Source organism: Colias philodice, chromosome 16 (assembly GCF_061535455.1).
Source record: "Colias philodice isolate Cphi_HAF_F1 chromosome 16, ilColPhil1 Martin Lab GWU primary, whole genome shotgun sequence".
Classification (NCBI taxonomy): Eukaryota; Metazoa; Arthropoda; class Insecta; order Lepidoptera; family Pieridae; genus Colias; species Colias philodice.
Window position 1 is genome coordinate 1,100,264 of NC_143101.1, and position 15,739 is coordinate 1,116,002.

The window sequence follows — 15,739 nt, forward strand, 5'->3', positions numbered from 1 at the left end:
CCATAGGAACTCAGTAATATATTGACTCAATTTTATCGAGATTGGGCTTGTTTGATTCGTGTTGAAAAATACACAAAGTATTAAATAAAAATAACTGCGTTAAAAAGTTAAAAACAACCGACTTCAAAAACAGAAAAGTTATTTTTATTATTTTTATTCCGGACTAGCGGTCCGCCCCGGCTTCGCCCGTGGTACATATTTCGCAATTAAAGGTAGCCTATGTTCTTTCTCAGGGTCTAAAGATTATCTGTGCCAAATTTCATCAAAATCGGTCCAGTAGTTTATGCGTGAAAACCATACATACATACATACAAACCTTTCCTCTTTATAATATTAGCGCTAATGTACCTGCGCCAGTAAATCAAACTTTTGCTTGAACGGTTCAAATAAATTAAATTGAACTAGGTAGCTAAAGCACAGAATATAGGTATAATTATTATCTTTGTGCCTAATTTCATACGAATCGGTTCAGTAGTGCATAAATTCATACACATAATAATAATAACTAGTTTGTCACTCAATATTACTAAAAAAAATTCTTCTATAAGATTATTCGAGAAAATAAAACACATATTTTTAGATTAGCAACATTTATTCACAGCCAACCTGTGCTGTTTCTTATAAATAAATAAATATTCCATAATATTAATGAATTTCAGTCTTTATTACCTTAAATTAGAGATTTCTACTGCTATAATATTTTTGATTATAATATGGATTGATAAAATATGCGTTTGTAGGCGTGATGTGTAGTTTCGGTTCCGGCCGTTGATAATAGGGTGCCCCTGGAAATAAAAGTTTTGAAGATAAGATTATTTAAATAAAAATTAACAGAAAAAATTGCGAGTTGTTTTTTTTTTTTTAAAGGAAAGGATTTCGTACTCGAATTGGTTGCAATCGAAATCAAATTGAAAACAAAATCGGGATGGAATCAATTTCTGTGGTAAGGCTCCAGATTTAGGAATACACTTCGGTAAAATTTTATTGCTCTGTGCTTTGTGTGTGTAAAATAAATAAGTTACATTAAAAGTTAGTAGGTTTAATGTAAGCAGACTGCGGTCTCCGAGATATCTTGAGCATAGGTGAAACAAATCATAATATTGTCTCAATAAACTAAAAGATTACTTAGGCGACTGAAAATTATCCCAAATAAACAAAAAAATACCCCAATTAACTAAAAAATACCTGATCGTCCGTTATAAACGAAATTCTCAGGCGGCAGAGCATACGATGGTACCGGACCTTCTACACCGGTCGGTACTTCTAGATCTTTCTCTGAGTCTATCACGTGGAAGTTAGGGAATGTATCCGTCGCTACTCGTTGTTCTTCTTTTAAATCTGTCTGTTTGTTTGCATCCATGTACATTACGGTTATGTCTTGTTTGTTGTTTTCCTTGTTAAGTAAGACTATCTCATCTGCTTTTTTATTAACGTCTTTGTCTTTATTAGTTTCATTTTTAATTGCGTTGTTAATATTGTTACTTGTATCGTTATTAAGTATTTCTTTAGCTATATCTATATTCCTGTTGTTTTGATCTTCAGCGTCACGTTTATTTTCTTCATGTTTATCATTTATCTTGTTTCGATCATTTGTATCAATATTACTATGTTTAAGCTTTTGTTGTTGATCAATTTTATTTTGATCGTTTTCTGTTTCAATATTATTTTGTTTAAGCTCTTGCTGTTCTTCTGGTTGAGTTATATTGTCATCTATAGAATAGACCTCATTATTATCTATTTTTCTATTTCTATCCTTTCTAATATATTTAATTTCTTCGTTACTTAGTATTTCGTTTTCATAATCAACGGGCTTAGTATCAGATGTAGAATGATCAATTTTATCATCTTTTCTCTCTGTGAGATTATCATATAGAGGGTCTTCTAACGGTATTCCTTCAGGAATATCTTCAAAGGAGAAATCGTGTGTAATAATGATATCTCCATTGAGGGATTTTGCTTTATTGAATATATTATCAGATGTTATATAATCATTACTTTCGTGACTGATTCGTGGAGGACATTCTTCGGGTATTGTATACATCTGGGAAGGGAATTAATTATTATTATTGTATTGTAATTAAATCTACATTAAGTGATAAGTAAGTAATCATTAGTATTCCATGATTTACTGACATGATTATCTCTATGGAATTATTAACAAAGATGACGTGATAATTAAATATTGATGATGCAATAATTATTTCATTGCTATTTCTAAATCTAAATTTAATTTAACTTTATTGATTCACTATCGGTCAGAGTAACAGTCAGGTATTTATTTTTAAGTACACTAGATAGAATTTATCTTTGAGACACTCATTTTTACTTTCAATGCCTCGGCGATGATCTGATTTTCTTCATGACCATTTTTATTTTTCTAGTTTTTAGCATTCATCTCAACTACTTTTACCATTATATTTAACGTTCATTCTTCCCTTATATTTCTTTCCTTCCCCTTTTTATGCCACTTACCTGTATATCATTAACCTCAGGTCTATAATAATCCAGTATTTTAGCATATGCCGGTTTGGTCCTAACTTTAGGTCCAACTGCGTGTATCTTATAGCATTCGTGTGACGTCTCTGGGGGTGTGTGTGCGCCGAGGTAGAGAACGATTCGTGCGTTGGTTGATGTTACTTCTATACGACGGACCACTGGTAATTGGAGATATTTACTTACTTTATCTTTTATTAACCTTTATTGAATACACACATAGACAACAATGCAGAAAAAATGATAAAATAGAGACATTTATTGGTGAGGATAAATATACAAGTACCTAAAGTATGTATAGAAAAAAATTAAAAGGGTAGGTAGTAGGTAATAAATAGTTGAGGGACATAAAAAAATATAAGTTAGGTAAGTCATCTTTGCATCTATAGGTATAAGTATAAGTACACATAATATTGGTATCAAACACAAATTTCTAGATACAAATGAAGAGTCAGGAAATACATTGCACTCCATAAAAACATTTAATAACTACATACTTAGAACGGACATTTAACCTTTAAAATTATCTTGTTACATACGAGCAACATTCTAGCCAAATTCTAAAACTGAAATAGCACCACTCAATGATTAATTGCGAATTCAGATGTTACTAAAATGCCACAACTCTATCCTCTCACTACAAACTAACTAAATTTACAAAAAAAAGACGTGTGGCACTCGGGGACTGCCGCGGTAAAGCTATTGCATAGCATGCCTTCAAGCCACACCTCCGAGCCCGTCGGAGTGGGGAGCGTGAGGTTTTTTCGTTACGGAATTTCTCGATTCGGTCCCCGCGCTCAAGGCCCGCGATAGAAGCTATGCAATAGCTTAAAAAAAAAGCTGAAATGCAAAAAGAAACATTTTCTCATACGAATGTCTATTGCTAAGGATGCAGCCCGCTGTCGAGTCACGTCACGAGTACCGAGGGAGTACCCTCATATAGAAATCGGTGTCAAGCACTGTACGAATGACGCTGTTTCTTAAGTCTAAATTAAATTAAACTGGTGAATGGCTAATTTTCCTATAAATAGCGTGGTTTTGATTTGGTTTTCTGTTAAATTATTATGTTTGCTCGAAATATTGGGATTGGGAAAATATTTTGGGCAGAAAATTCTACGCTTTTTGATTTTTTTAGACATGACCTTTTGTCAATGTTAAAATAGATTAAATAAAAGATTAGGAGAACTTTCTATTGAATCTTGGAAGTGATATCTTAAGAATTTGAGGATCCTGTTGTTCTCTTTTGTTAACAGATTGTTTATTTATATTTGTACTTGTTTTGTGGTTCAATAAAGGAACTTTTGATTTGGAAGAACGAGCCACATTTTAGTTCAGACAGATCCTCTATAGAACTTAGTGCTCTATCAACCTAGAAAGTTCCAAAGCTAGACTGAAATAGAAACCGCGAAGCTATTCAGGTTAATGTGACACACTATGACGTCACATCGTCCTGTGCGTCACGATCGAGCAATTAGTTGAGATTCAATAGTGTACGTAAATAGTGAAATGGAGCTATGTATTAAACTTGTGACCTTCGGGCCTTTTATGAGCTTGTATGAAAGAAAAGCGAATACTGAGTTTTGGAAGTGAATAGGGCAGGTAATAGTAAATTCATTCATTATTCTTCATTAAATTCTATGAATGGGAAAGTGTTTGTACATATGGCCTCCTTTCAATTTTTAGCGGAGCGATATTATGATGTGATTTTAGTGTCAGGAGATATTTTGAAGGCTTACATTTGGTATACAAGGATACTTTTAACTGTGTTGAAACATTTCATTCTTATGGGAATGCCTTTAGACTGCGCGAGCGAAGTCGCGGGTGAAATGCTTCATGACAGTAGTCATTTTTTGGGTCACGAACAAATAGGGTAGTTGATTATGTTTATACAAATGTACCATCAGGTACACATTTGTCAGTGACAGAAAAAAGTTCCTAGCCTGATAGAAAGAAAGCAGCTAGTATTAACTTCCTTTAGGAAATGAGCTTTCTTTACCAATAATTATAAATTTCTACGAACCTCTTAACATAGATGGAAAAAATCCAAAATGATATAAAGAATCCAGATAAAAAATTCCATCCCCGAATTATATAAGCTAACGAAACAACAAAATGTCATATTCTAGTACATTTTAAAGAGTGCATCAGGGTCCGTCAGGCTATCGGGTCAGTGGGTCAGGGCTGCGACACCGCTGGGCTAATTACGCTTTTGTTTCAATGCGAATGACTAGTAGGCTTTCAGACGTACATGACTGAAAAGCTTGCGCTCTAGATGCTTAATTACTTGAATTTTAAGTTTTTATAGCTTTGGTATTTTTTTTTATTGGGAAGAGTACTATAAAGTGAAATAATCAAGGGAAGGTGATAGAAGGGTATTTTGAATGAATGAATGAATGAATGAATGAATACGTTTATTGCCACAATTTTTGTTTGGCATGACAACCAACGAAACTAGTTAACTGATTTTTAAGGTAAAAATACTCCGAGTGGAGACGTGGGGACAGGCTAGTATGGATACTAAAGAACTAGTTTTCTGACCTGCGACTTTTCCAGTACACATGCATTTTCATCATGCGCGCGTTTCAAATATCCAAAAATTCAAGATTGCTGAGTAAAATAGGGCAGTCTCTTTGATTTCGTGAGAATATCAAAATACTATGGTCTTCTTTAACATCTCAATATATTTAAATCTATTCGATGTTTCAAATATGATAAGGTAAATAGCAGCCATTTATAAGGTAGGTACTGGTAAGGATTTTTAATTAAATTCAATAGTAGGTAGTTTACTTAAAAAAAGAAGCAAAGAAAAAAAGAACTTCGAGCTTCGGACAGATTTGAATTTCAATTGGGACCAACATGGGCTAAACATTAGCGAAGCTTTATGCAGGGTTGCGATTTAGCATAAATTTCGGGTAGACTGAATAAACAGTCACTTCAAAAACCATTGTCATGTTTGGGGATACCTACAGCTTTAATGAGACTAAGAATAAGCAGACTTTTGAAAAACGCATTAATTTGGTTTTGTTTTTATTGAGACAGAAAGACAAATAGATGAATGGCGGATATTCAGGGAAATTCAATTGTGGGTAGTCAATTATAATGAGATTTGTGAAAAATGAAAATAAATCTATTAAAACAAATGTTGTTTAGCGAAAACTCATAATCAACACGAAATTCAGATAATTTTTTGACGCGTTTGCTCAAAGAAAGATTCTAATGGAGAAAAAACTCGAAAAAGGAGCAATAGGGTAAAACAACTTCTGCCGGGGCAGCTAGTATGAATTAATTTTAGATGAGAGATATAAAAGTTCATCGAAAATAATAAAGATGTATCTAAATCGACCACTGTATCCCATATTTTTACAAGTACACATAAAAAATATCTCCATTATTTCCTTTCAAGCCACAGAGCGTGGTCCACTAAAATATTTTGTTGTTTCTGTGTCACTGTATTCCCGCTGAAGCTCACAATGTGGTATTGACGACATTGTTACGAATTGTCCCTTTGTTGGAATACAATGCAACTGTTTCGTTATGCATTTTAATGCACGAATTATTTTAAGGGCTAATTAGTTTTTTCTTATATTCGGTTGATTTTTCACCGATATTTGAAGATAATTGATTGCGATCATTACTTCGATGATATAATATAGATGCTAAGGTTTTTTGATATTCCATCTCTTTGTGAACTAAATCTGTGCTGGGAAAACATAAGATCATGTTTCTGTAAAGATACATTTTTTTCGTGATATTTCGATAATTCAGATTTTTTTGTTAAATTTACTTCCTTTGGAATTTTCCTACTAGTATTTATACTTGTTTTAGAGCCGATTTTTCAATCCTTGGTTATTTATCCGTCCAATAAAGTATTACACGATAATATTAAAATGTCACGTAAACTGTCAAATACGGTCAATTAGAATACGTTTTTAAAATGGTAGTTTTATACATTATTCGACGAATAAGTTTTAACCAAGGATTGAAAAAATCATGTTTTAACCTATTTGTTATAGCGTATGTAGTAGATGTAAATATTTCAATACTGTCTTCTGATGACAGCACATATTTTGACTAAACATATATTTTTTAATTCGGTAAATTTAATGAATACTCACATGTATTTGTATTAAGATGCATTTTATATAGCAATGTAGTATCAGCGCCATAACCGCCGGGTAGAGATACTTCTAGTAGCGCCATTTCGGGGAACTGGTCACTCCAGTGGGCACATACCTGGTTGATGAGTGAGGGTAGTTGGAGATTTATTTATTTGTTTGTAAATGTAAATAGTTTTAATATGTTTCTGAAGAAAATGTAATTTTTTTACGGTAATTACAATTATAAAATACTAGCGGTCCGCCCCGGTTTCGCCCGTGGTACATATTTCGCAATAAAAGGTAGCCTATGTTCTTTCTCAGGGTCTAAAGATTATCTGTGCCAAATTTCATCAAAATCGCTCCAGTAGTTTATGCGTGAAAACCATACATACATACATACAAACCTTTCCTCTTTATAATATGTATTAGTATAGATATGAGTACAACAACATGCTTAAAAGTTAGATAAACTTATAATCACACCAACGTCCTCAATCCTTTTTTAAAATCGAATTAATCGATTTTACGAACTAATATTATTCCTGTCATACCAAACTTCATATAAAGAAAACGCACAGCAAATCCCCATGATTAAATAATAATAATATATTCCTATCATACCAACCATCATTTACAGTTTCATTAAGTTATTTGTTTCATTTTATTTGTATATTTTTTTATGTATCCATATATAATAAACGTATTTCATTTCATTTCATAAGAGCACCCACAGAAAATCCCCAAATAACAAGTAATTCTAGAAATACCTCAACAACGGCTGCACAGAAACAGGTGGTGTTTCCATCGCAGTTGAAAGGTCCGTCCGTGTGCACGCTCACTTGCACTTTGAGCAATTTGTCGCGTTTTTCGTCGACTGTCAGTGTGTTGTATAGTCGTGTCGCTTGGATTAGAGAACATCCTGTACCTAGAATATTGAGGGTAGTTTGGAAATTGTAACATAATACTTCATCTGCTGTCATTCTGCTGTCAAAAAATATTTAACGGTAGTGGTGATGATAAAATTACTTTTAATTTTCACACGAGTACGAAATTTTATATGAAAATTTATCGGATATTATTATATTATTAAAATAGTGGCAAGTGAATACTGACTTTAAGGGACTTTAAGGGACAGTTTCATCAATCATCAATAATTTGGAAAATTAACCTTAAATGTTTCCTTCATCAACACTAAGCTTTAAAATTATGTGATTTTTTTTCTGACAATTGTTAAACACCACAAACTATCTTAATCTTATATATAAAATTCTCGTGTCACAATGTTAGTCTGCATACTCCTCCGAAACGGGTGGACCGATTCTCATGAAATTTTCTGTGCATATCGGGTAAGTCTGAGAATCGGCCAACATCTATTTTTCATATGTACCACGCGCGAAGCCGGGGCGGACCGCTAGTATATGTATATAAATCTCGTGTCACAATGTTTGTCCTCAATTGACTCCTAAATCACTTAACCGATTATAATAAAATTCGCACACCATGTGCAGTTCGATCCAACTATAGAGATAGGATAGTTTTTATGAAAAAAAACGTAAACATGTAGGTACCACGGGCGAAGCCGGAGCGATTCTAGTATTATATAATTCTCTAAATTCAACAAACTTAAGTACGTATTATCTTACCATCAGCACTAACACTAACATCGCCAACCGGCATCTTCACCACCTCCGGCAGTTTATTCGATGATGAGACTTGCAGTGACTTGGTGATGACTCCGCTCCTGATGATGAGCGTCAGGTTGGTGGAAGGTGGGACTATGGAAGACCAGCGGGCAAGACCTTCCAGGGCTACTAGAGTATCCTGATGATGGGGAGTTTAATTTTATCCATAATGTTAACTTAAAAAATAATTAAATTGTGACTTAAAGTGGAGTAAAATTAATTATTCTTGTAAAAATCTAAAAAAGACTGCTAAAAATTAATGAACTTAAAAAAATCACATGTATCACAATCAACTAACGTTACTTAAATCTTATTATTAAATAACTACATACTGCAATATTAAAAATAAGGCAGAGGATGCAGCTGGGGACAAATGCAGTTCAGGTTGATCTCTCTCAAACGGCAAAGTACGTGGTACTGCTTACCCCGAAGCTAAGAGCGTATACGCACTATGCGGGTAGCCGTCCGGCTGACCGCAAGCACAATTATGTACGTAATATTCATTTCTATGCGCACTGTGCGGTCTGCGGTAGCCGCATCGCAGTGCGCATAGAAATGAATATTACGTACATAATTGTGCTTGCGGTCAGCCGGACGGCTACCCGCAATGCGGCTACCCGCATAGTGCGTATACGCTCTAAGAGCGTCCGGGTATATCATACCCGGACACAATGACCGCGAAATATAAAATACTAGATTTCCGCCCGCGGCTTCGCCCGCGTTTGCAAAGGAAAACCCGCATAGTTCCCGTTCCCGTGGGATTTCCGGGATAAAAATTTCCGGGATAAAAACTATCCTATGTGTTAATCCAAGTTACCCTCTATATGTGTGCTAAATTTCATTGTAATCGGTTCAGTAGTTTTTACGTGAAAGAGTAACAAACATCCATACATCCTTACAAACTTTCGCCTTTATAATATATATATTAGAATATATTAGATTCACCGTGTTATATTATTGAAGTGAAACAATGTTATGAAGTGTTAATGGGCATTTTAATTATGGGTTATGTTTATTTAGCGGCTAAATTTTAGCCGTTAAGATAGTGTTCTATTCGGCTATCACAATAATGCCACTTATGGTGTTAACCCTATTCTGATATAAATTAGATAATAACTAAGCATAAATTCGCTGGTGGGTTATATTAGCTAATAATAAATGTTATCCAAACACGGTATTGTCATTCAATTATTTAGCATGCAATATGTTCACGGGTATAATTCACCCAGCCACACTATCGGTGTTCCCTATCTCCAGCACACGTGTCTCACCTGTGTGGATACAAACCCGCCCGCCGGGTTGTGACTTGATAACAAACTATGTGAGTATAATAAACAAAGACACTCACCTGTGTGGCCACAAACCCGCCCGCCGGGTTGGCGTGTGCCGCCAGCCATCTTGTGGCTCGCAGCGCGTCCGACGCACACGCGGTGCGCACTGACAGTAGGCACTCACTGAGAGACAGTAGTGCGTAGCCTGTCGCTTCTATTGATGTGCTCAGACTGCCTGCATACAATATAATAGAATAGAACTAAAATTTGTACAATAAAATAACATTTACATAAATAATAACTTAAAATAAATGTACAATTTAACTATTAATTTAATTTACAATTTACAATTTTCCGGCATAAAGCGCGTCACACACGATGAAGATACTATAATATTTTATCTTAAGATACTGTAATATTTTATATTACAGTATCTTAAGGTATCCGGTATCAGCGTTCTGACCATCATTTTTCTTTTTATCATTGCGTACTAAGACCCCTGTAGAACCGCCATCCTGTTACAATTGTGGGTCATTAATAAATTACCCGAAATTTTATGTCTGTATCTCTAGTCTTTGTAACAGGATGACGGTTCTACTTATGTTCTACTTCGGTATCTTAAGATACTCTAATATTTTATATTAGAGAATCTTAACATAAAATATTATAGTATCTTCACCGTGTGTGATGCGCTTTGCACTGATGTTTCAAGCAAATAAGAAGTACTAAAATTAATTTATATCTTTCACACACACAAAAAAAAAACAACTCACCACTCTCCCACCAAACGAAATCCCCTTTCCTCCTCGCCATCTTCAACAGCCCGACCAACTCTCTCATTTCCTCATCTACTAACAAATTCTCTCCCGCCTCATTACTCTCTCTCAACTCTCTCTCATATCGTCGTATCCGTGAATACGCATATGTAACAAGGCTATACGTGTATACTTTGGATTTCTTGGGAGGTAGAGCTCGGAGACACGAGAGAGAGTTTTGTATCACTGAGTGAGAGAGAGAAACGGATTCTATGAGTGAGGTGATGACGTACGCTGTGAGAGCTACGTTCGCTATGTCGCCGTCTTCGTTGAGGCCTCCCTAGGAATTAAATAAATATATTTTTTGCAATTTTTTATATATATATATATATATATATATATATATATATATATATATATATATATATATAATAAAAAAAATTGCAAAAAAAAAAATGTGTGCGTGTACTAGTGTACACACGTACGAAGTGAAACTTCTTTATGACCTTATTTTTCAAAAAATAATTCACTATATGCAACTTTACAGAAATACGTCGAATCACGCGTGGTAGGGATAAGAAAAAGATGGCGCGTAACGAAAAATGTCACGCGTAACGAAAAAATGTTACACTCATTTTTTTTCCATTACCCCGATAAAGAAGTTTCACTTCAAAAAAAAAAAGACTAAATATTTAACAAACTCAAACTCAAAACATTTTTATTCCCGTAACTATATTTTTACAAGTATTGATGAATATTAACTTTTACAACTACCCTCGATTCGCAATGTCGCTTCTTCGAAGAATCAGCAAGAAACGCGATTCAAATGACATTCATATGTGATAAATAAATAAATATTTCAGGACAATTTTCATACATGGCACGATCTGATGCCATACTATGCTTTCGCTTGTGATATGGAAACCAGATGGCTGATAAACATACATATATAATTTTATATAAATACTTATATAGATAATTAACACCCAGACACAGAGCAAACATCTATGTTCATCACACAAATATTTGCCCCGGGTGGGAATCGAACCCACGACCTCTGGCTTGGAAGGCAGGGCTACTACCAACCAAGCCAACCGGTCAGTCAAAGTGATATGTGACTCTCATACATTCAATAATCACTTTCTATTAATGCAAATATGTGCAGCCTAATATAATATAACATTGATAACCTCCACTGAGATTCGAACCCCGAACGTTACAAATATATTTTTTACTTGTGCCACATAGTTTCATGAAAATGAAGTATTTTATCGGAATATTTTGACCTGTAAAGTTCCATGGAAATCCGTCCAGCAGTTTTCACGTACAAGACTTACATCCATACATACTAATATGACTAGTAAGAACTTCCCTACCTTAAGTTCTCTATGAAACACCTGTCCTTCATTCCTGAAGCAGCCATTTTCCATTTGCTGAGAGAGAAGCCATCTTTCCGCTCTTTCTACTACACTTGGGATTGGCTCGTTGGGAGATATTATCTGTGAAAAAAAATTGGTTGTCTGTAAAGTCGGTTTACTGACGATAGTTGAACGTGACAACGGCCGATTGTGCTTCTTTGTTGCTCGTTCCGCGCTCTCGCTTGCACTTCAAGCCTTACATGGAACGCCTCAGAGCGAGGTAACGCCGCATGAGTCATGTTTTTTCGTGCGTGCAGCCGGCTATCGAATTATAAGACGTTGTCACGTGAAAATAAAAGTAAATATAGAGATAAGAAATTAAAATGTTATAATTTAACTAATAGACTGGGTGTAGTTTTATAAATCGTAATGCGAACTGAGGGGAAAATACTATTTGATACTTTTGATAGAAAATTTTATTATATTTTTTATTAAAACGATCACGGTTGTTTAATCATCTCAATAGGTGTTCCTTAGACACATAAAACCGAAAGAGTAGAATAAAAAGATTGCTCTGGCGAGATCACGAGTGGCCGAGTTGAGCAAGGATTGGCGGAAGACGCCAGTTCGAATCCCGCCCCGTGATTGCATTTTTTCTATTTACTTTAAAAATTATATTAAATAAGAGTTTGCAGACGTAATCAATAATTATTATTAAATTTTTCAATTTTACATACCTGATGAGCTTTTCTCAAATATCGCACACAAAAAGCGGTGAGCCATGTGGAAGGTTTCGGGTCTGAAGGGCCAAATGCGCTGAAACCGCCCTGCGGGTGCGAATATTGCAATTGACGAGCAAATCCTGGGGATTAGATATGTAAATGCTTGTATATTTATAAAACTTTATTATTATTATACAAACGAATGCAAAAATAATAAAATTAATGAATAGCTGTGTTTTTATTACTCTATGAAATTTCATTACTCTATCAAAAGTCATGTTTACATTATGGCAAAAATCCCAAACGCGCCGAAAAATGTGAAAATACTGTTTTTGAAACTCTGTGTGTTTTAAGTACACTGTGGAATTTTATTACTCTGTGAGTCTGTGGTTAAATTCTGTCAAAAATGATGTTTACATTAAAAAGCATATACAGACGCTCCGATTTGGTTGGTGCCAACCATATTGGAACCGACATGGCAACCATTCCAACATTGCTACAGATTGTCCGACGGTTGGCCTTCCAGCTGTCAGTTGACCATAGAGTAATATGTCAGTTGACCATAGTAGAGTGCGTTTCACGAAAGAGTTCCCCTGCCGTTATGTTGGCTTACCTGACTGTCAAAAACGAAAATATTTTTTTTTAATCAAAAATGACATAGAAAATATTCTCCTATCTAGGCAGCCGACCACGTAAGATACGGGATAAGGCTAGGAAGAAAGGAGAATATTTTCTCTGTCATTTTTGATTAAAAAAAAATATTTTCGTTTTTGACAGTCAGGTATGCCAACATAACGGCAGGGGAACTCTTTCATGAAACGCACTCTACGAAGAGAATGGGCTAAATTCTACTATAGAAATAGAGAAAATTACAGTCACATGCGGCTCTTATAACTTATTTTTTAAGGTTTTTAATGTAGCCGCACTGTCAATTTTTTTTAATACTTCTAACATAATAAAATACGCTTGATTTCTGGCATCTCTATTTGCGTAATCTTTGTTACTTAAGTCCCACAAACAGGGAAAGTCTTTATATAGTTCCAGTAATTTTATTAATATGTCACGTTCGGTGACCGTAACTCCCTCGGCGTTCATGTTGACGTCCTACACCGGCGGCGTTGCGAATGTGAATGAGCCAATTACCTATATTACTCTATGGAATGAGCCGATTTGGTCGGAACATAGCTTCCAAACGTTCCAATTTGGTTGGATCGGATAGGAAGTTGGTTTGGTCGGTATTGCTGGCGCATCCGACCACGTCAAACCAATATTAATAATAATTATGTCGGACCGACCGCTCTCTACACTTTCCGATTTGGTCGTGGTCGGATGGTTGGCACCAACCAAATCGGAGCGTCTGTAGATGCTTTAATACCTTCTGATTGAGAAAAACTAATAACATTATAAAGAATAGATAATATCAATTTTTTTATCTGAAAAAAAAAACAAAATTGTTAGTTTTCTATTTAACTTAAAATGAAATTAAACATACCTCTAGCCACATGATCCTTCGCTATGTAAGCGGCAGACGAGTCCGGGTGTAACAGCGATAGCGCGAGCAAGTTGGTCGCGAGACGCGCCATGTTCTGTTCCCCGCAACCTCGGGGGAGTTGGGTTAATGCGTCTGCATCCTGGGATTTAATATTAATTTATTATATTAAAGTTTTTAATCCTTGTGAGAGAGATAAAAAATAGTTTTAATTAAGATTTTTTTGTTTTGTGTGGGTCCGATGGGATGGAGATGGGATCCGGCGGGATCCGGATGGAATTCGTGTGTTGAAAGTTTTGAATTTTGAAGTTGAAAGTTGTAAGCCACTTTACTAAAAAATGATCTGTCATCCAATTTAAAAAAATACACTCATTTGTAACATCGGAGTAATATTATAATATAAAAGTAATTTTTAATCATTCAAACACATTGTTAAGCCATCATATTATGTTTGTAAAAAAATCGTGGAGGCGAAGCTAGCTAGAAGTAATAAATAAAGAATTGATATTATTACTTGAATATTTTATTATTACAACTTAAAACATAAAAATACATTATAATTTTTTTACAGAATCCCTTAAATTATACTTACAGCAACCAAGGGCCCAGTGAGATCGCTCGCAGCCCAAAGGGTCACAGATTCGGTTCCCGGCACAACTTCTGCTTTTGACCAATTCCATTTTACCTCAGATTCTGTAGAACCAGGGACACCTGTAAATATATTTAAACGTATTTTTAGAGATTTGTTTATACAGTATAGTTTTTATTAAAAAAATAATAATGACGTTATTTAAGGATTCAAACCCAAGTTTGTTTAAACGCGCTAATCTCAGGAAGTACTGGTCCGATTTGAAAAATTCTTTCGGTGTTAGATAGCCATCGAGGAAGGCTATAGGCTATATATCATCACGTTAAGACCAACAGGAGCGGAGCAACGCGGGTGAAACCGCGGAGCGCAGCTAGTCCATATTCAGATAATTGTTTCAATTCAGATAAATTAGAGGTGAATTTATTTAATTTCACTAGAACACTTTTATGCTCACTTACACTTGACATTTAATATAATCCCTATCTTCTCTGACCTCCAGGTTCCATTTGAACTATTCAACTTAACCATTCAAATTATCAAAAGAGCTCGCTTCAATAGAATTTTTATTTAAAAGATCAAATACCAACGAAAAGTGTCAAGGACAGTTAAATAAAATTTCTAAATATGCACAAAAAAATGATAGTTTCAAGGACAATTAATACAAAAGCATAGAAATTAAAATAATAGTTCAATGAACCGTCTTCGCAATGGGCAGTGTTGGCCCAACAAACGATTGTCGATATTTGCATCTACAATGACGGCCGATCACAATATTATGTTGGCTCTACACTATCGTGATTGCCTTTCCTCGCCCAACACTGCCTATTGTGAAGAGCGCTTATTAAGAAAACTTACCTCTTGCACATAACATAATAGACTTGTGTTCTTGTACTGGCACGCCTTCTGGGTCCACTTGTATTTGTACTATCACTTCATCACTGTGAAAAATTATTAAATTGGTTTAGATTTTAGGCCTATAATGAAAGGTAATATTTAAACAATTGATATTTCAGATATGACATAATTCTGTTGCCACTATTACCAAAAAAAATAATAAGAAATCGGGGAGAAAAAGTATCGTGATCTTCGCAACCGTTGGGGTTTTAACTTTTTTCTGTTTGTATGTCTATTCTATTTTCTATTCTTTAGTATAAGATAATATTGTAATACTGTGGTATAAGTATATTCTGAGTTTTATGATACATTGTTGTGGCAATAAAAATTCATTCATTAAATTGGATGGGTAGGTAACCAATTTATTGTCCCTTTCGCTTATTTTTATG

At 34.8% G+C, this 15,739-nt stretch overlaps 1 protein-coding gene across 1 annotated transcript in view; it reads right to left on the reverse strand.

The window, feature by feature from the left end:
* Positions 1–579: 579 nt before the first annotated feature.
* Positions 580–15,739, reverse strand: part of LOC149481427 (pregnancy zone protein-like) — a 32,837-nt gene continuing 17,677 nt past the window's right edge. Inside the window, exons 17-29 of the mRNA XM_089704985.1 lie at positions 15,312–15,394; positions 14,460–14,578; positions 13,871–14,009; positions 12,394–12,518; positions 11,675–11,797; positions 10,317–10,638; positions 9,621–9,778; positions 8,234–8,411; positions 7,358–7,515; positions 6,609–6,726; positions 2,473–2,654; positions 1,186–2,041; positions 580–785 (exon numbers count right to left, since the gene is read on the reverse strand). Coding sequence (XP_089561111.1) covers positions 676–785; positions 1,186–2,041; positions 2,473–2,654; positions 6,609–6,726; positions 7,358–7,515; positions 8,234–8,411; positions 9,621–9,778; positions 10,317–10,638; positions 11,675–11,797; positions 12,394–12,518; positions 13,871–14,009; positions 14,460–14,578; positions 15,312–15,394 — 2,671 coding nt within the window. The 3' untranslated portion in view covers positions 580–675. The remainder of the gene's footprint in view (positions 786–1,185; positions 2,042–2,472; positions 2,655–6,608; positions 6,727–7,357; positions 7,516–8,233; positions 8,412–9,620; positions 9,779–10,316; positions 10,639–11,674; positions 11,798–12,393; positions 12,519–13,870; positions 14,010–14,459; positions 14,579–15,311; positions 15,395–15,739) is intronic.